Source organism: Chelmon rostratus, chromosome 1, assembly GCF_017976325.1.
Source record: "Chelmon rostratus isolate fCheRos1 chromosome 1, fCheRos1.pri, whole genome shotgun sequence".
Lineage (NCBI taxonomy): Eukaryota > Metazoa > Chordata > Actinopteri > Chaetodontiformes > Chaetodontidae > Chelmon > Chelmon rostratus.
In genome coordinates this window covers 3,103,794-3,125,317 of record NC_055658.1, presented here as the reverse complement: position 1 = coordinate 3,125,317, position 21,524 = coordinate 3,103,794, and the positions used below count along the sequence as shown (strand labels likewise).

Sequence of the window (21,524 nt, the reverse complement as noted above, 5' to 3'; positions counted from 1 at the left end):
GAGAGGGTAACACCAGCAAGAGTGTTTCTGTAGCTCCAGCAACTCCAACAGGGAGAAACAACTCCACACCAGAGGGTCACATCTATTTCACCAGTCACACTGTCTCACTTCATCTTTTGTTCATATTATATCAACAACTGGAGGCAAAAGAAGCTTGGCTGGGACACCCCTAGTAAATATTATGATTATAGGTAGTATTAATAGATGTAGTGGTTGTATAATGTTGGCTTTCAGAACACAGATCATCTAAACTCCTTCAGGAGCTTTTTCTTCTTGATAAGTAAAAAATTCTCTGTTGTATTTAGTATTGATACCAAATGCTGTCCATCAGCATAATCCAAAATAACAGTTCCAGCTTTCAAAAAAAACCCCAAACAATTTCATTGTCATTAAAAAGAAGACCACGCCTCTATACCCGTGTCACTGCTGATGGTCTGCTGCCGACACTTTTTGAAATGGAAGCGTTTGATGGCCACCGGCCGGTCATGATATCGGGCTCTGTAGATGATGCTCCCACTGCCTCCCTGGCCGAGGATGTTGTTCTCCCCCTCAGAGTACTCCAGCTGGGCCCTCTCCAAAAAGAGCCTGACACACACACACACACACACACACACACAAAGACACACACACAGTGTTTGAGTTACCGATTGCTGTCAGGATGTGATGAAAAATTCAACAAATGGAACAAAAATGCTTATAAAATACATGACCTACTCCAGCTTTAAAGGCTGTTCTGCTCTCCACGGCCTCTGACAGAACCTTCACCACTCGATATTACTGTGTTTTTAACTTTTGAGTTTCTTTTAGAAAGTTTTCTATTCATTCAGTTCATGTTTTAATGTTTTCCACTGTATTTCCTAAAAGACACTGATCATTTCCATACAACATTAACTATTGACAGCTGCAAGCCCAAAAACATCCATATTAACTTCAAGCCAAGCTGGACAAACCCTCACAGTCATTCTGATGAGGACATCTGTTAAAATTTTACATCTGCCAACACAAACACCACAAAGATTCAGAGCAACCAGAATCCTAACCTCAACATTAACCATGTTTTCTACTGGTCACATGTGACAAACAGCGCCTCTCTTCCATCAGCTACCCTACATGCTGACGGTGGGGCTGCATTCCTCGCCCGTCCCTCCATCACTCTCCGCTCACAGGCCTTTGATGTGCTGCTTCAACCACACAGCCCACATAAACCAATCAAGATGGTGGCTTAAATGAGCTCAAGCCCTCCAGTCTTAATGGTGACACAGTTTAATGGTGACTCTGGAGATGGTTTCCTTGAAAGACCAACATCTGGATCTAAATCTGCTGGAATATTACTGCTGCAATCTGAGCTGACATTTGGTTTTAATGACTAAATCTTTTTAATTAGTGGAATCATCGAAAGGTCCGGAGCAGATCTTCAGCACTGTTTCAGAGCTGATCAAACCACAGTTTAATATACTGGACTATCATATATATCAGCTTTTATCCCATTTTAGATCTCTGTCTGTTTTTACCTCATCTTATTTAGTTCAGCGTACTTTTTGAGAAATGACTGAATTTTGTCTCTACCAATGAGGTGTCAAATGATCGGTCACATTAAATTTTGTTTTCTGCCTCTATGATCAGATACGGCCAGATTTAAGTCATCATTTGTTAATTTTCAAATTGTTTGTTAACTAACCTTTTATAACCAGGGGGGTTGATGTGACCAAAAGCACGCTAAAAAAATAGAGAACAATTATAATAATCATCTACTTTCTTTGTTGGTCATGGTATTTAGAAGTAAATGAAGTGGAAGCAGAGTGATGAGTGGAGGCGATCTTATCAAACATAATAATATCATATCGTAGTGTCACATGTTATCTGCTATCACATTCAGAACAAAAGACCAACATTGGCCAAAGCTAATAGGCTGGTCGAACCCTGATGTGTGCACACGGCTACTCGCATGCAGCTGTGAACGTGGCTGATGTTGGTCGGTGGCACTCATGTTTATACCAACATCCATCTCACATTCTTTAAGAGCTTGAGCACAAAACATCTGCAGTTGTACTAATATTTTGAGGGGCTGTTTAACTGTTGCAGCAAACATTTCCATGGCTCTGTGTTATTTTACAGAGACAGAGATACGCTTGCATAACTGACTGCCCGCCCAAGCCCCCACCCCCAAACCCACATACAGTGTTTCTGAGTACTTCATGGACTGTGTGTGTAGGACACTGAGGCAGACTGAATATTTTTTCCAATATTTGAAGGAGTGGTGGTTACCCTTGAGCCCTGACAACACAACAACAGATGCCGTCAACAAATCAACTGAAAGTCATTATACAGCCAAAGCCCTGGAGAGCTGCTGACTGTCAATAAGTGTGTGTGTGTGTGTGTGTGTGTGTGTGTGTGTGTGTGTGTGTGTGTGTGTGTGAGTGAGTGAGTGAGTAGCAGTGCCTTCGTACATCGTATACTGTGTGAATAACCCAGTTCCTGTGGAAGGCCCAACCAGCCTGTCACACTCTGAAGTCCAGTGGCTGTGGCAATCCTCCACAGCCTGGTGACACATCTGCCATTAAAAGATGATTAAAGGAATACAAGCAAGCCCTGTGGAGTGAGCTGATTAGCAGATCACTTTGACTTCTTTGGGCAGAAAGCATGATTTAGTATGTAGTCTTGTCTGTACTGGTGGTCTTTTTCTTACATACATGGAATGACAAAGTGATTGTTTCATCTGTAACAGGACAAAAAGGCCAACTTTGCATGCATCACCATCCCTAAGAAGAGCTTTACCCTCTTCTACCGTGACATCCTGCCTTCCATCTACATCCAACTTTCTCTGATACGAAGTCAAGACACACTTTGCAGTCGGGCCAGCCAACACACAATTCTACAAGTTTCACTGTGTAAAATGACAAGGTCCATTAAATGGGGAGAGGTTACCGAGCAGGGAAGTCTGTCATGAAGAGCTCTGGGACCAGCTCCTGGAGGGGGACTGTCTGGTCAGGGTGCTGAGGACAGATGATGTGGTCCTTCTCCACTGCAGCCAGCACACAGTCTTCCATGTTGAAGTAATGAACATTTGCACCTCCTCCTCCTCCATCCTCTTCTCCACGTCTTGCTCGCTCATCCAACTGGCCGGGCTGGCCGGCTAGGCGCTCGGCCTGCTTCGGCGGGCCCAGTGAGGCACAGAGAGGACAGGGGGCGTACTGCTCTATGAGCAGACTCCCATCGCTCTCACTGGCTGTCAAAGCTACAACAGAGGACACACAGACAAGACAGATGCATATGATCTGCTCTTTGTGGAGAGCTGAAAACTGGACTGCAGATTGGCACAAAGTGTTCGGCCACATTTTTAGGTACGTATGTATTGATGTATATTCCTATATTAAAACTAAATAAAATCAGAGCAACTGCAAAATACAGTAAAAAAAGCAAACACTTGCAATGATATAAAACTAATTTAGTAAATAAAAGTTTAATGGGATGCTAAAACACTCTGTGGGCGCTTGATACTTTTCCCATTTACTTTACATCAAATGCAGCCATCTGAAGGCATGAAGGCAGGACAGATACTGTGTGTTCTGATGTAAGAAGTCTCTATCTATCCTGCAGAGCCATCACACACGATGATCTGACGTACTGTTACAGATTGAACTGTGCAAACGACAGCAGGCTGCAGCGCTGCAGTATTTATTAGGCTTTTATCATTATTATTTTTCCCCCGCCAATAAAATAGAGTTGTGAAGTGAGGTGGGCTGCTGTTTTTCCTCATTCTGTATTCCCATTTTGGTTAATACGGGAACACAGGACTCTCCCAGATAATGCAACAACTCTGTAGATTTATGGTCCGACCACCAGTTTCAATTATTTCAGTTGTGTTTTGGAGAATGTCGGTCATTTTGCTATGGCAGGCTGGTCTAAACACCACAATACCCAGACATGTGAATCAAAGCGGTAGCAAATTAAAAACACTTTGTCATTATAGTTGAGGGTGAAAGTCAGTGTCATACTTGCTGAATTAATCTATAACTGACCCAAAACTAAAAAGTGAATTGATTTAATCTGCACATTGTGTTTTCCGTTTTGTCAACACTGTCACCTTTAGCTTCGCTCACCATTAGCTGTTCAAGTTGTACAATTTTAAACTCAGTGACTGGATGTCTGTTGCTGAAATGCATCTTGGGAGTTGTAGTTAACATCTACCTCTGAGTTTTTATTTCCACAGCCTTGTACATTCTACTTTTACATTCAGATCTCCAGCAACACTTGTACTATAAAGAACAGCTATACTGTCAGACCAGTGCGTTTGGCTTGTGGCCTTCAGCAGAGTCGTGGGTACGAGTGTTCAACAAGTGCCAACATGTATCCAGAAAATTTTTGATTTCATCCTCACTTACGAACCACATGGCTTTGTTGTTCGACTGTACAGTGCCACGTTTCCAAAAACATTTCTCACCCAAAGAACCTCCAAACTCCTCACGGTGCTGATTTACCATGAAATATTAAGTGCAAATACACCCACAGGGGGCGCTGTAAACCCTTTTTAATGAACACCTTAAAACATGTAGATTTCACCATATTTGGTATACACCTACTGTATGTTCTCTGAATTCAGGATGTTACTGATGCTAATCAGCCAATGAGGGTATAAATGTGGTATGAAGTTATTTTTAAAATAGGACATTTCACTCATGGGCTCATGGTGTCCCTCGTGGAGTTTCTGTGCATGACACAAAAATGAGTGATCTCAAAAGTGTGGTCTGTTGTGTCCCTCTGGTGGAGGGCCTTTGTCTGCACATGTCAACGCAGTTCATCACAATCAATTTCTAAAACTGAACCAGTTTTTTCTCCTTAGTGTGTTTAGCCTTTCAATTTCATTTAAATGAAAATAGTCTGTGCTAAAATGGCACTACTGAGCAAAACCACAAAAAGAAAGTGTGACAGGCAGTCGCTTTGCATGGTACAGGGCTGCTGACCCTCCTGCAGCCGTGGAGCTGATACATTTGCTGGGAAAATATGTGCATCCACAGATAGTAGTGCAGTCATCCACACATACACAACTCCCGGTGACCACAGGTCACAAAGCAATCTCTGTATGTGTGTGTGTCCACGTGACTGCTGGTCAGTACGTCAATTTAAACTTACAGTGACGCTCTGAAGCGACACTGAGCCATACTTATTGGTGTTCAATATTATCTAAAGACAAACAGCTGTACAAACACTCATATAACCAAAGAAAACACAGAATGATATTAACAATGCTTTGATTTAAATCTGACCACAGACAAAGGTAACAAGACTAAGAATTTGACCAAGCTTTGAGTGCTGAGAGTCAGCTCTCAACAGCTGGGTTACTGATCCACGTATACAGATACAGAGAGCAGAGCACTGACCGGGGAACCACTGCTCGATCAGAGAGTTGACGTGATCCGTGATGAAGGCCATGGCAGAGAAGTCTCTCATCTCTGAGTGGCAGATGATCTTTATGCCTCCACTCTTCTTCCTCTTCCAGTTGACATCTGATGACTCCACGCTGCAGAGACACAAACACTAATCACTCATTTCACTGGAAGTTTTCAGCACCTTGTGCATCAACCTGGACACAGCAGCTGGTGTGGGGCAGCAAGAGCAGCAGGGACCAGTACTCTGAGGTGCTTCAACATTCACTTTCTCTTCACTTTTATTGGTTGCATGTATTTCAGATTTTCTTAACAGTAGAGACATTTTATCGTTACTGCGCTAGAGAATGTTCTCATTTTGCACATTATAATTCTCAATAGATTATCCTCTGCACATATTAAAAAAACAACAGTGAATACTTGGAATTATAAAGACACACTGTATCATCTTTGGTGCATGTTCCCAACAAGGACAGCTTGTTCCTATTGTTCAAAACCTTCTCAAAAAGTCAACATTTGTCAGAAACGCCCTGACATGCCCAGGTTGAACTGTGAATTTATGAACCTGCCCACTTCTTGTGAACCTGTAACTCCCTTGAAGTTGACTGAATACTAGCCCCCACAGGCTTTTGACTCAGGTCTGCTTATCCCGATTGAGAACTGGCTCCCTTCTGAGGCTCTGAATGAAGTGAAGCTCCACCCCTTTCAATTTCTCACAATCATCATTTCTTCACTGAAGAGCTTGCCTCATTTAATCATTGCCCACATCTTCTCGCCACAGCTCTGACCTGAGGTAACCTCCATCAAAAGTGACCAGCAGTCCCTCCTTCCAGTAGATGGTCTGGCTACGTCGGACTCTGAAGGTGCTGCAACGGTTCCTCTGCTGGGTTCCAGTAAAGCTGTAGATCACAGAGTTCCTGCTGCGCTGGCTCCTGGTGTTCCTTCTGGGCTCAAATGACTGCACAAAACCGACGTTTCAGGCCATGAATGCAAAAAGCTGAACGTGTATGAGTACAACAGGTGCATGGTGAGATTCTGCTGTTTTCAGTACCTGCAGGTCCATCTCTGTGAGGCTGATGAGCATCCTGGCAATGAAGCGCTCCCAAAACCCGGCAGGAACAAAGCTCATCTTCACAAGGCGCTGCAGGGTGTTGTTGGTCTGCTGGCGGAAGCCATGGATGTCCATGGCTGGCTTGTGGGGAAGAAGGTGGGGCAGCAGATAGCTACAGAAAGAGGAAGGTGGATGTGAGGAAGTTGTGTATGTGTACCAGAGCTGCATGTTTTGATAAAATAAACTGGATGGTGTAAAAACTGTGGGACTAGTGATGCCATATGCAGCAAAAAACAAAACAAGGAGCCTTTCTAAAAGGATGGTAATGTGTATACTTGTGGAGAGAGTATAATCAAACACATACACACACAATAAAAAGTGTAAAGAAAGTCAGTATTTGTATCGACTGAGTATCAATTATTACACAGACACTACTTCACCTGTTGTTGGCCACAGGGAGAGCAATCTCAAACTTGGCAAGAAACTGGAAATACTGTTCTTCTGTCTGTTGGGTGAATCCTGTTCCAACCAACAGCATCTGCACAACAGACACCATCACAGACATGAGCACAGGAAGTCAGTACCATCATGAACACATGAAACAACAAAGCCCAAACGGTTTTCTAAATGCAAGCTCACTCTGAGGTCCTCTGCTCGGATCACTCCATTCCTGGCTACAGAGCGAGAGGACTTGAGGTGCATGATCCTCTCCAGGCATTCTGACAGCCACACAGGACACAGGAAGTAGAGGGTGCACAGGCCGTGGCTGGTGTCAGGGAAGTGCAGCAGGGTCCCCGTCTCTATCAAGAAGTTGATGGCTGGATGTGGTTGCGAAAGAGAGGAGAGCCATAAAATCATGATGTTCCTTTATGAATGGAGCAGTCCTTTGTACAAGGAATTCATTCTATGTAGTCTGACAAGTCAAACTAATGATTTTCACATTCCACGTGTTTGCTGAACAGGTCACAGTACCAGTCTGCAGGTCCTCATAGTCTCTGATGTCACTTCCTGGGTTCTGTTCAACAATGCAGTCCAGCTGGGCATCAGTTAGGTACTGGACCTCTCCCTTAGCATCTCGCCTCTGCTTCTCTGCTATCACTGCTTCCTGAAGTGTCAGATAGCTCCTGGGGATCTGGTGGGGAGTCAACAGAAAAAATCTGTCTGTGCTTTAGAATAACAGGAACATTTTATGTGCATGACATGACATGTTGACAGGCTCGTGATCTACAGCAACAAAGTCTTCTGACCAAACAGTTTCGGGAGCTAACGTTAGAAACTGCTGTAAAAGTCCTTCAGTAGATTGGTGTTTGCCTTTCAACCACATCTCACAGCCACACCAATATGCCATCACTGGGTGTGACTTTTTTACATTTACTGCAGACCATGATGTTTGAACTATGCAGAGGTGGACAGGGAGATGAAATATTCCAGCAAAGCACTGTTTAAGCCTTTCAGTCAGTCCACTGACTGAGCTGTGATTTAGTCCTTCACTGCAGTTCTGTGTCTTCCTCTGCTGATCTATAAAGTGATTTATTTTTTCACCACTTTAATAGCAGCTATTATTGTGCTGTTAGCCTGGCTGGTAACACTAACAAACTTTTAACTCAACTTTAGCTGAACTTAACTTAAGCTGACTTAAGCAGTCTTTAACAACTGAGGGATCCCCTCCTTTCAGCACAGGCAGAACATGAGCAGACTCCCATATGTTAGAAATGTCATTGATGAAAAGGGTAAGATTAAAATTATGAGTCAGAGGTTCTGCCATAGAGTCTACAGCAAACTGGCAGGGATTTAGAGCTCCATTCTTCTTGCTGGCGCTGTTGCAGTTTTGTTTTCTCAGGCTTTTGTGTGTGTGCATGGACCATGCCACCGCTCTTGCCCTCTGGCCCTGCTGCTGTTTGGTGCCGTCACATTCATTATTAGGGGTCCTGCAAGTTATGTTTCTTACCCAAATTCCAATAACTTTTATTTGATGCCATCAAGCTCTATAAAAATTATAAAAGTGTAATAATATATGCTATAAATGCTGCATACTGTACACAGCGAGCACAAACAAATACTGCATCATTTTGCATACAATATTCCACATTATGCATGTGTTTTGTCAATCTGTATCCATCATACACAGCAACATTTTTTAAGATGTACTGCATGTACTACTGCCTGTGTTCAGTAAGCAAACAGCTTCTCTCTGCTGGTTCAAAGTGTGAAGCTTTTTCTACACAGACACACAGTGCAGAGCATCACCAGCCACACTGCCTCACTCACCAGTCTGCCCAGAAGTTTGCTGCCAAAGGCTGAGCTGCTGCTGTCTTTCATGGAGAGAGCCACCTGGTAGATCAGCTTCTTCAGCCCATCCACACCCTCCAGGGTCTTACAGGACACTTCACTGAGTACCAAGAACCACACACACACTTGAACACAATCTATGAAGAGGTTTTCTGTAAGGCTGACACTAAGCACATGCGGCCTCTTCTTATCAATATGAATAAACAATGAAAATGCAGAATGTGTGCTCACTACAGGTGCTTCCAGGTGATGTCAGGGTAGCCGGTGGCTCGAGCCCCTGATGGGGATCGGCAGAGAGCCAGAATGTAAGCTCTCAGCGTGGCCAGTCTCTCAGTGCGAAACTTTGTGTCGATGAGATCCAAATGTGTTCCCACAACCACCACTGCAGAGTTGGGTGCTCGTGCCTATAAGCCACAACACACAAGAACTGACATTGTCATTGACTGTGTAAGGAAATCAGACGCAACAATATGAGCTGAAACAGGATTCCCAGCGCATCATCCGGCAAAATGCAGCTGAATCAGGTGCTTCTCAGTTTAAGGACAGCAAACTTCCAGACTGGAGCACACTGATCGATTTGCAGCATTTAACTGACTAACGGTTCAACACTACTGTGTCAGCTTCCAGTCAGCTTTGCATATCAATTAACACACAAAGCGCATTAGCCTGGTGAACCACAAAGCAACAGTGAAAGCACATTCTTGACCTTGGAAACAGTTGTTTGACACAGCAAATCTTAAGTCGGTGTCCAGCCTTTAGCTTTTTCCAGGACTCTCAACCACTTCTTATAGTGCTCCTCAGCAGATTGCGTTTGAACACTTTTCATGGAGATGGTTGAGTTGTCATTATATGACCCGAGTGTAAAAGGCAGGAACAAAGCTAGACTTTACTTCTCAATTTACAATTTCCCCAATACGTCAAGTGCATTTGTCAGCACTTCCCAATGTGGTTCTAATTTCTCTTAAATTTGATTTATTTCACTCTCATATTTTATCAATGTAGTACTTCTTCAACCAGTAGCAGTTTAATGTTTGGTTTACTGTTTTTTTAAAATAGATGAATAAAATAAGCAAAACTCACTTTTTAAAGAGAAAAAAAAATCATACAGGCTTTTGCAGAATCACTAAATCTTTGCATCGCTCTCTGAGCATACATGTAATTACAACACTCATGGTGCAAACAGAGGAAAGTCTCATTGCTGTCAGGCTGTAAAACAAAGCCAGGCGTTAGTAATGCTGTAAACTAACCACACAAATCAGTAGGAAGCAAAGGAGACGCATTAAATGTCACAGTTAGTAATTAGGCTTCAGTGAGCCATTTCAGGGAAGTGATGCAAGCAGTTTCAACATATTCCACATCATCATACTTCCATTAAATGACATCCATCGGGCTGTGGTTGGTTTATGTGGTCTATAATTTAATAGTTTTCCTTTCAATCAGATCACTCCTCCCTCCTGCTGGAAACACAAACACCATCTCTTTGTTCAGCACTTCTCACAGTCACACCCTTCACTTTCTGACCCACTTACACTAAAGTACAGCTGTGACCAGGTGCTCAGCGGGTCTGTACAAGTCTGTGTGTGTGTGTGTGTGTGTGTGTTCTTAATTTCACCTCTATGTTGAGCAGCCATGTCTGCAGGTTGGCCACAGCCTCCTCTCCCAAAGCCAGGTTCCAGATCACCACGTACAAGGCCTTATCAGTGAAGAAGCACTGGTTCACTGTGGACATGCTGGCTTGACCACCGATGTCCCACACATTGAATGCCACCGAGTCCTTCTGTGTGGAACAAGAGACGGTCAATTTCAAAGAATGAGCTGGAAAGTGGACCTGTGATGAGTCAGGAATGAGTATGTTGAAAATATCAAAAAGTAAATAAAGATCCACTGACCTCACTATAAATAGCTTTTTTAAGAAATGCTTTCTGAAGAAAAAGTGATCTCAATGAAACTGTTGACAGTGTAGGACACCGTTTCTGGAACGGTTGCTATGGAATTTTTTAATGTAATTGTTCAACGCTACAAATGAAATTCCATTCACCTCGACTCAACTGCTGATGGTTACTGTGTGGAATCAGGTTATATTCCAAACAGAAGACCCGACCACAAATGGATGGAGAGTTCAACTCCAACAGAAAAAACTGCTCTTGTCAGGACATAGCTGCTCTACTCAAATTCGAAAGTCTGAACATCCCAGACAATAAAATGTAGTGAGAGAGGTGGGAATGAGTAGAGTGCTGGTTGTGCCTGAGCTGATTAAATCAAGTGAGGGCCGGCAACGGTGAAGACAGGCTGTGGGTTGTAGGGCAAGGTTCCTGTGTGGGTTAGGGCTGAGGAACTGGTAGCCCGGGGATAGGAGTGCCTTTGGCCACTCTCCAGCCTGCTGACGAGATTCTCCCGCTGCATGTGGAGATGAGTCACTCTGCTGGACCAGCGGTGTCGTCCACAGCAGACTGACTGAAAGCTCGGACCCTGGGGGAGGGTCTTGACTCTCAGTCAAGTTATTCTAAAAAGATGTTGATGCTTGCGTCTTAACGTTACATGTCAATGATTTGACTTGAACAGAACGGCCCAGCAGCCTTAGCACTGGGGTAGGAAAAGCAGTGGAGGGACCTACATAGCTCCTCATGTACTGCTGCAACACGTGTAGGTTTGCAGTGTAGAGTGCATTTGGCACACCTCCAACACACTGAATGCAAGTTGCCCACAAAAAAAAAGAAAAATTGCAACCCTACCAAATAGTTACAGTACTGTGTGTGTGTGTGTGTGTGTGTGTGTGTGTGTGTGTGTGTGTGTGTGTGTGTGTGTGTGTATCCAATATACAGTGCACATGTGTGTCTGTGTTTCTCTCACGCTGTTTTTGCATGCATTGGGTTTGTCCAGCTCCCACATGGAGGTGGAGATGCTGCATTCTGTTGGGGTGAAGGGGGACGCCCTGCCGGTCTGCAGAACCTCCAGCAGGGCCGTCTTCCCCTGCCTCGGTGGACCAATCACAAGCATCTTCAGCAGTTTAAAGGGCTCTGCCTTTCGAAGGTGTGCCCGAAGGAAAGCCAGGACAGACACAGGACCTGAAGAAACAAAGAGAGGTCTAGATTTGGTTGTCAGGGTGTTACCAAGAAACTACTGACAGCCGCCACCGCTCCAATGAACCAAGTACATTTACTCAAGCGCAAAGTTCAATTTTCACAAATACTTAATTTTTACTCCTTTATGTTTACGGAGGGAAAATGAATTACTTGTTACTGTAAAAATAGTCCATAAAGTAGATTTTACAGATCTACTGCCTGCTTCATCTCAGTCACTGAGCACTGAGCTTTCCTGTGGTATGAGGGATGATTAGCACATTTCAGGAGTGCTAATGTTCAGTTTGATCTCCAAACAAAGCCGTTAAATGATCTGGATTAACAGTTGGCCTGATCACCTGACTGTTTAACCCATTTCTAACTTTATGCTGTACTGCTTTTTGCTATTAACTTGTTGAGCACAGTTCAATCACAGCCGATTGAAATGGTCTGAGCTACTAAAATAAAACCAAATTTAGACAGTTTTCCTTTAAAGTACAGGTTCACATTTTTTCAGATCATCTTAAAACCATAATCAGGTGCCCATAGAAACAGTGAAGCATGCTTTGCTTGCTGTAATCATTCCTCCTGTTCAAACCAGACGTTAAGAGGTCCTTTAGTTTTGATGTCAGCTGAGGGTGTCTTAAAGACATCTTGACAGTACCTTCTTTCCTGACTTCCTGGGGCACATTAGTAATGTTCAGGTCTTCAATGTCCAGCTGCCACAGGTTGGAGAGTTGACCGAGCTCTGCTGGAAGCTCCCGGATTCCAGGATTACTGTTCCCAAAGCAGGTGAGACAACACGAGTCAACGATTCACATTAAAGACAGGACATTCAAAGCTGCCTACCATTAAAATGTCACTGTCACTTCCGAATAACTTTTTAATTAGTTCAGTTATTCCTTCTTGGTAAAATGGAAGTATTGGACTTTAATCAAAACAGCCAACCAGGGTCCCTAAACCTCATTTTAACAAGCAGTCAAATGGATATGTTGCGAAAGTCCATTTTGGCAGCAACAGGATACCGTGGATCCATGACTTCCCAAACAATTCAATCATGTTGGGTGGTGAGTGAGAGCAGAGCCATTTGCTGCTTGTATAAAACAGCTGCAAACAGCTGTAGCAGGAGGACTGGCCTCATACCGAGCAGTGGTTCCCAGGGACTGAACAGCTTTGGGTGGCCAACCCGAGAAGATTATTATTCATCTATTATTTGTTCTTTTCAAAAGTTGGTTAGAGTTTTGACTGATGACATGGTTTTTGTTTTGAACTGAAGTTCATGTGGAACGTGTTTGATTTTATTCAGTTTTATCAATCCAATCGCAGTGCTGTATGCATGGAAAACAGGACTTGGAATTGACTTCCAAACAGAGCAAGTGCCAAAATTAGCAGCATACTGGCAGCATACTGGCAACATAAAGGAGCATGTTGCTAATCTCAGGATGCACTTCAATAAGGCTAAAAAAACAAAAACTGAATCTCAGGTCGTATGGAATAGGTGCTGCTGCTCTCTGCTTATTGAATTTACTATAAGTTACAGTAGTAGCCTGCAGAAAGTTGGTGAATATGGCCTCCAGTGTCTGCTAAAGCGTATGGAGAAATGTTGCAGCATCCAGAAACTGATGTGTTTCACATGTTTATCTTGACTGAATGACACAAGAGTGCCCCCTGCAGAAAGACTCAGACTCTAAAGCTGCAGAGTCTCTGCACTGCACCTCTCAGACGTCGTCTGTCAATGAAAGAAGAGGTGAAAACCACAGATCTGGAGGTTAGTGCATAACCTGAAAGACTTTCCATGGCTATCATCAGTGTGACAGGGGATGGCTAAGAGGGACAGTGTGCAGGTAAAGGCTGGCAGACAGACAGAATGACTCACTTGGAGAGGTAGAGCTCAGTGAGGCTGTGCAGACCACACACTGACTGGGGAACACACTCCAGCTGGTTGTCATTCAAGAAAAGCACTTCCAGTGAATCCCGCAGGATCAGGGGAAACTCTATGGGACACACTGCCAAGACAGAGCCATGCTGAGGTTCAACACAAACAGCACACAGATTAAACACACACAGCAAGTCACTGCATACAGTTTATTAGGATGTAACTAACAGAGGAACTGGGGTATGGTAAATGGACTGTATTTATATAGCGCTTTTCTAGTCTGAACAAATACTCAAAGTGCTTCACATCACAAGCCAGCATTCACTCATGCATGCACGCACGCATGCATGCACACGCACGCACACACACACACATACACACACACACACACACACACACACACACACACATACACACAAACATACACACAATGGTGGCAAGGTGCCACCTGCTCATCACAAGCAGTAACCATTCACACACCGATGGCACAGCATCGGGAGCATTTTGGGGTTGAACATCTTTCCCAAGGACACTTCGACCACAACCCGGGATATGGACTTGTGTTTGGCCACGTTTGTCTTAACGTTTCCCAAGAATAAAAACAAGTAAGCGGCGTCTTCCACAGAATTGGATTCTTGGCAGAACACGCTTTCTCTGAAACAGCCTGTGAAACACTATCTAATACTGATACAAATAAAATACACTGTTTTTAACATAACTGTGTATTTAATCAAACCGCATCATTTACATGAGACATACACAAGATGGATGTGATCAAAGCTGGATTTACAGACATTAACCAGTCCCAGCAGGATCTGGTGACTGTTCAGTCAACTCAGCAACAATGAAAATATGTTGCTAGACTCAGTGGAGTGAAAATGATATTTGGCAGTGCAGACATTGTTGCATGTAAGTGAGCGGATGCAAACTATAACATTCACTAGCATGTAGTGTGGTAGTGGATAGCTCACCAGGAGGTTGAGCAATTTAAGGGACTTATTTTGCCCTGAATTAAAGCCTCTGAGTTTTATTTAGTCCCAACAAGCTCCATATATTCAAAAGGCTGGTTTGAGGTATGGGGTCAGAGATGGTTCAGTGCATGTGGAAGGTTAGAAGCAGTATGTTTGGAAGTTCTCACTCTCTCTCTGCTCGGATCTCTGTGTGCATAATGTGGCAGCCACTATTGTCTACGAACGTCAAACTGAATATTCAAGATCTTCCGACCACCTGAAGGAATATGGGCACGGCACGGTGGCTATCACCATAGAAAACAAGCAAGAAGGCAAGTAAACGTGCAAGTGCCTCAGTTACACTGAGGAAACTCGCCCACTCTCGCTCTGCACCAGCCAGCCTCTTCCAGCTCAACGATGTTGGACCTGGTCGGCCACATCTTGACATTCCTTGGTGCTTCCTCAAGACCAGGTATGCCTTTCTCTGGCCGATTATCCCTGACACTGACCTGGATGCCAGACCGCTGCCCTGGGGGCTCCCTGCCAGGCTATCTGTGAAGCGCAGCCTTCCAGAACCTCTGCCCTCTGGTGTGGAAGCCATTGTTGGATTAAACTGCTTTCCCAGTCAAAGTGGCTCTGATTAATGTGGGATCCTTATCCAATAAGACTTTTATCCTCAATGACTTTGTCATGGCTCATGGATTGGATTTCTTTCTGTTGACAGAAACCTGGCTTAACACTGGTGAGCTCGCTCCACATGAAGTCTGTCTGGATGACTCACTTTTTTCGTACACCTAAACCCTTCAGACACTGTGTTCTAGCTACAGTGTTTAAGAAGCATCTTAACTGCTGCTTAGTGAACTCGAATTATTTCCCCTGCAGTTCATTAAAGTAGGCCTGGTCATCACCTCTTAATTGCTCTTGTGCATCTTCCACAAAAAAAAGACTTTATCACTCAATTCTACTTCCTCTCAGACACTACGCTCAACTTCCACTCAGTTTGGTTCTTGGTGACTTTAACATTTATGTTTACTGTCACAGGTTAGGCCATGCAGTCGACCTAGTCTCATCGTCTGGTTTTCTGACCTGCAGTATGGAGATAACTGATGCTTGTCTGTTGGATCACAGTGCTGTTCTATTTGATGTATAATCTGCCTTTCTCGACTAAATCTCATTGTCCTTTATGTTCTTGCTACATTACCTCCTTGGCTGTCACTAAATTCACTGAGGCTCTCATAGCTGCTCTCAATATCTGCCAATGAGGCTTCTCCTCCTCATCTCAGCACAGAGGAAGTCACTTCCTTATTTGACACCACCTAGTCTTTTATTCTGGAGAAGTTGCTCTACTGAAAATGAAATGGCCAAAGCCTTTTGGTCTGCCTTGGCTTAATGACACTACTGAGTCCTTAGGAGTCCTTACATTCATTAGGAAAATCCTAATGAAAGTCTGAAAACAAATATCTTAACGAATCTTAAAAAATATCAGTAATCAGTTAAGGCTAAGAGCTTCTGACCCTATTCCAACAGCTGTCATAATCCCAAAATTTGATCCTGTCCAGCCCCCAGTACCAGTTTAGATGTCTTAGTGTGAAGCACTTCTATGATTTTTCATCTGCAAAATTGACAACGTTAGAGTGAGCCTTTTTCCTCCCACCCCTGACCCACCTGTCTCTCCGATACGGTCATCTAAACTGGACTGTTTCCAACCCATCACAATATACTCCCTTACAAAGATTGGTTCCACCATGACACCTGTAAGCCGCCCCCTTGACATCTTCCCTACTGCCTACCCGAAGGATGTTTTTGACGTAGGACATCCTCTCTCTTATCAACAGCTCCCCAGCTGCAGATACAGTTTCAGCATGCAGTGGTCCAGTGCCTCCTGAAAAGGTTCTTTGCCTTATCTACACCACGACAATATCACAGAAAGGTTTCAGTCATGTTTTAGGGCTTATCACAGCACAGTCTTCCTTGCTGAAAGTGCACAATGACCTGCTCCTCTCTGCGCCATCCTAATTCTTCTTGACATCAGTGCAACGTTTGATACTGTGGATCATGACTTTAATAGACCGTCTCTGGTATGGGGTTGGTGCTGATGAAACTGGCTGTGAACAAGTTGACATTGTACCTCAAAAAAAGAAGTTCCTCTGTCAACAATTTTTCCTTTGCCCCAACTAGTCCGTCCTGTGAGGTCCCACAAAGTTGCATCCTTGGTCCAATTTTTTTCTCTATGTACTTGCTTCTCCTTGGGAAAATCATTCCAAAATACAACATAGCTCTGGATGAAAAATGACCAAGTCCAATCTAGTCAGGCTCATAAACTGCCCTGGGGACATAAAATGCTGGATGGTCCAAAACCTCCTCTAGCTGAATGAAGACAAGTCTTCAGATGTCTTGTTTGCCCCCCTGGCTCCATCAAAGTGAGGACCAACAATCTTGGCAGCCTGTCAAACCGCATGTCAAAAACCTTTACATGGGATATTTGATTCTGCCTTAAAGTTTGACAAGAAAGCTACTGCAATAGAAAAAGGCATTTTATTCCAGCTTCATACTATCAACATCAAGATGTTTCCCATGCTTCCCCCTGCCTACATCTTGAGAAAATCATCCATGCCTTTTTATCCTCCAACTTGGACTACTGCAACTCCCTGTATACTGGGATTAGTGAGTGTCTTTGTCCTGCCTGTCCAGAACACCTCAGCCAGGCTCCTGACAGGTACCCGGAAGATGGGCCATATTACCCCTATGCTGGCGTCTCTCCACTGGCTGCCAGAAAGATAGATTTGATTTTGATCTTCTCCTGTTTGTTTGTAAGGCACTAAATGGGCCGGCCCCTACATTGCAGACCTCCTAACCCCACATTCTACCTCCAGGTCCCTCAGGATGGCTGTCTTGGAGATCCTGGCTCTCCCGCGATCAGGGGTGACCTGATGTTGCAGCCCGTTGATTGTGGAACAGCAACCCCCTCCAGATCAGCTCTGCCCCGTCCATTTGCTAGTAAGTAAAGGCTTAAAACTGACCTTTATTCACTCGTGTTTGAATGCTCCTGATGTGGCTGATTTTGACTTGTGTTGTTATGTGTGCCTACGAGTGTGTGCATTGATGTGTATGTCAGTGTGATTTTAACTACCTGCTCTGGTCTGTACAGCACTTTGGTCAACATGTGATCGCATCTTTTTATTTAGGGTTAAATTATTTTCATGCATGTAAAGCAGATCTACCTGGATCTGGGTCCCTCCTTTGCCATGTAGTAAGGAAGGCCAGCCTCCTGGATTTGGGTCCCTCCTCTGTTCTAAAAGACATAATTTGAAATAAGGTAAAAACTCTATTGAATTCAAGCACACTAGCGATAAGAAGACAGTGCAATAGCTGTCATCTACATGGTGACAATAACAGCAAGTAGCTTCTGTTTTGATATTTTAAGATTAAGATCATCAGCTTCATAATTCTCAGTCAGGGTGTCCAGTATTTGAGGAGAGTGAAGCCAGCAGTTTCCAGTTGATTTTTCAGTGTGTACAGATGCAGATTTAATCAACATTTCCTAAATTCTGCTGCTAATCTCAATTTCAGGTTGTAGCTACAAACTGACGGCATTAATTAGGCTACATCTTCAAACTGCAGTGTTTTGCCTCGTCCAACAAAAGGTGATGACAAACTAAACCTTTGAGTTAACAGTAAGTAAAACTAAGTATAGGAGGATTTTACACTGCATTCAGATTCTATAAAAAGTTTTGAAACTCCAAGCTAGACGAGATTGAAGCTGTTTTTACACAGATGTATTACAAACTTTCTTCATGTACATTAGAACTGCATAATGTTTCTTCACACATTTATTGATCTCCACAGAGAATGGCAGTGTTGTTCGGTAACAGCTGACTCCAGCAGAGTGTGTAAACACACACAGATCTGTGTGGACCTACTTGCCCAGCTGGTTCCTGGAAAGATCGAGGGTCCTGAGCCGAGAGCACTTCCACTTACTGGGGGCTGGGAGTGTTGCAATGTGATTCCCACACAACCTCAACGAGACCAGAGCCTAATGGGAGGATCGGTGGGAGGAGGGGTGAGATACCACATATTCACATTTTCCTTTCAAGGAATACACAGACAGCTGGCTCACTGCGTCATTGGTCAGACTTCCCGGACACTAATCAGAGCATAATGACTAGAATCCACAGAGCGGTGGATGAATGTATGGTTTCTCACAGGAATCACGTCTAAAATGGATGACTGGTTACATCATTTCAAATTCATTTGAAATTAATTGTATTTGAATCAGAATACTTTTTAATATAAAAGTATTGGTCGTGATAAGGCCTACTACTTTTTTTTTTGCTTATCACCAGGAAAAGGTGTGTTTTAATACCTTTATTCATTTGTTGTCCCTTTATTTCTTCTTTTTGTCAGTTCCGCATTGGGTTGAACAGCAAATGTAGTTAATATTCTTAAGCAATCACTTAATATAGTTTATGCTGGATTATAAGCATGGAGCACTAAAGCCAGCCACTGATAAACCAACGCAACAATGACTTACTGTCTACCCTCACATCCCTGAATGATTAATTACAAACAGCTCTCTGGGCCTCATGCAAGAACATTTTTGAATTTCTAAAATCCAAATCTCTCTCACTTTTTTTGTGAGGTTAGTTCACACAAGTGTTCCAAGGCAGATTCAGAAAACTCTCTAAACGGCGTACACTTGTAAACTGCTTGTTTCAACCCGATGAATGAATCAATCATCATTGTGAAACGTGTTATATAAGGCGACCTGTTCTGCTCCACTTGTGGGCAAGTTTCATTCACAGAAAGAGGAAGCTCTCACCATGAAGCCTCAGGTCTTGCTGTTGGAAATCAAGTATTTTATTCTGTTATTTAATTTAAATCCTCCAAATTAATTCAGATTATTCAGATTATAATTCTGGAATCAAACAAAGGTTTTTCAACCGTGGGGAAAGCAGACTTTCTGTACATGACTTTTATGACTCAGACTTTTTATTCATAACAAAGAAATATTGTAAATATGATAGAACTGGTGAATGAGACAAATGGAGTGAAATCCCTCATTCGTGCCACTACAGAACAAATCTGTTTAAATGTGTGTTCCTTGTTTGAGGCTATAAACTGCAGAGCTGCAGCACCATCTGGTGGTAAGGGACTAAGTAAGCTAAGTAAGGGACCACATATGTGAGTGTGACTGTTTATTTCTTGCATTAATGAATTCAGTTTTGTTTCATTCATAGATTCTTAACCTAATTGGACTCCAGCATGGTGCATATACAGATGTACAATAACATGCAGATGATGGTTCCTACCTCCAGTTCAAAGATATATGAGGGCAACTCCTGCAGGCTGTTGTCAGAGAAGTCCACCTCCTGCAGCTGAGTCCTCCAGAATATGGAGATAGTGTTTGGGAGATTTTGGATCACATTGGAGGAAGCTTTGCATTGTTTCTGCAGGGGAGGACAAAGATGTGTCATTTTAATTCACTGACTGAAAACATTCATTGGGTCCAGTAAAACCCCCCAAAAGCCACAACGTGATGAAATATAAATTCTGTTACTTTGTGATAGGGTTAGAGAGTATTTCAGTAAATATCTTTTTATATATCAATATTAGGATAGTGCAGTGTTAGTTGTCACCATATTAATTAAACAATCCATACTTTAAAGTACAACGTTGGTGATTTTTCTTTTATTTTTTCTTATTCTTAAAAGATTATTCTTAAAAAACCAAAACCAAAAATGTGTTTGTCTGTCTCTCAATACTTTGTGAAACTTCTTCCCTTTCATTGTCCAGCTAAAATGCTAACTTTTGATGTGGTAGAAAAGCCTCTCAAGCAACTTTTACACGTGGACGTATCACTGACAAAGACAGTCACAACCTGTGATTTAGTGTTACAATCAAAACATAATAAACCAATTGTGCAATGGCATACCAATAGATGGGAAATTAAGTATACTAGTATATAGTATATTAAAATTGAAAAAATACAGTGATACCCAGAATATCAAACATGGACAAGAGCAACTGGAATATTACATTTTCATAAAAAAAAATCCTCTAAAATCTATGCTATGACAATCAGGAAGTGGATCTTTATCTGGATGGTTTCTTACCAGTGGACAAGCCCAGGGGTCAGGGAAGGTGCTCAGCTTGTTACTGCACACATTGAGGAAGCTCAGGGACTTCAAACAGTGCATGACTGCCGTGGGCAGACTGGTCAGACAGTTATCAGACACATCCAGTTCCTCCAGCTTACGAAGACCGATCCAGTTAGTAGCTGATAGAGTGGAATTAAAGAACACAACCGGAGTGTGAAGCAGACATGCACAAATGACAAATTAAGAACAAAAAGGCCTTCTAGCTGCTGTTACTCTGAAGTTGGAACATACTGGTAGGGATGTCAAACAGGACTGTGAGCTGGTTCTTGGCAGCAGAAAGTCTCTGAATGCGGGTCAGGTGAAGAAGTCCAGGTGGCAAACTGGTGAGCTGGTTGTTGGAGAGATTTACCTGCCGTAAACTGGAGCACAGGGACGAGGGAGGCTGAGAGCTGACTGTTTCCTCTATATGAGACAAGCAGCCACAGTACATCTGATTTACCAGGTTATTTTCATGCAAAAAGCATTCAGGACTGAGCCAAGTGCTCAGTGTTGGCCTTCCACTAGTGTATTCTATACTTGTGCCAAGGTAAAAGTCCTGGATCAGGGAACACTTTAAACCTGACATTTTGAGAAATAAATTTGTTTGCCATTTTATCCAAAGTGTGTCCAGTAACAGAGTTAACTTCAGCACATAGTCAGCACACGATGGAGACAAGGGGGCAGCTGTTTCGTGACTAAACTAGGATTCATATCTCTACAGTCCTGTCCGATTGGTAAATCACTTACCAGACAGTAAAACATAAGTAAAATATTCTGC

The 21,524-nt window shown here is 43.1% G+C and overlaps 1 protein-coding gene across 2 annotated transcripts in view; it reads right to left on the bottom strand.

Moving 5' to 3' along the window:
- Positions 1-21,524, bottom strand: part of lrrk1 (leucine-rich repeat kinase 1) — a 64,542-nt gene that overhangs the window by 17,883 nt on the left and 25,135 nt on the right. For both annotated transcript variants that reach the window (XM_041936428.1, XM_041936436.1), the window contains 19 exons: positions 20,999-21,126; positions 20,723-20,886; positions 19,919-20,056; positions 18,530-18,642; positions 17,831-17,901; positions 13,660-13,789; positions 12,448-12,560; positions 11,575-11,789; positions 10,337-10,501; positions 8,956-9,128; positions 8,704-8,824; positions 7,408-7,567; positions 7,075-7,253; positions 6,876-6,973; positions 6,436-6,607; positions 6,173-6,342; positions 5,379-5,518; positions 2,926-3,235; positions 416-585 (listed from right to left, as the gene is read on the bottom strand). In XM_041936428.1, the coding sequence (XP_041792362.1) occupies positions 416-585; positions 2,926-3,235; positions 5,379-5,518; positions 6,173-6,342; positions 6,436-6,607; positions 6,876-6,973; positions 7,075-7,253; positions 7,408-7,567; positions 8,704-8,824; positions 8,956-9,128; positions 10,337-10,501; positions 11,575-11,789; positions 12,448-12,560; positions 13,660-13,789; positions 17,831-17,901; positions 18,530-18,642; positions 19,919-20,056; positions 20,723-20,886; positions 20,999-21,126 (2,930 nt within the window). The remainder of the gene's footprint in view (positions 1-415; positions 586-2,925; positions 3,236-5,378; positions 5,519-6,172; positions 6,343-6,435; positions 6,608-6,875; positions 6,974-7,074; positions 7,254-7,407; positions 7,568-8,703; positions 8,825-8,955; positions 9,129-10,336; positions 10,502-11,574; positions 11,790-12,447; positions 12,561-13,659; positions 13,790-17,830; positions 17,902-18,529; positions 18,643-19,918; positions 20,057-20,722; positions 20,887-20,998; positions 21,127-21,524) is intronic.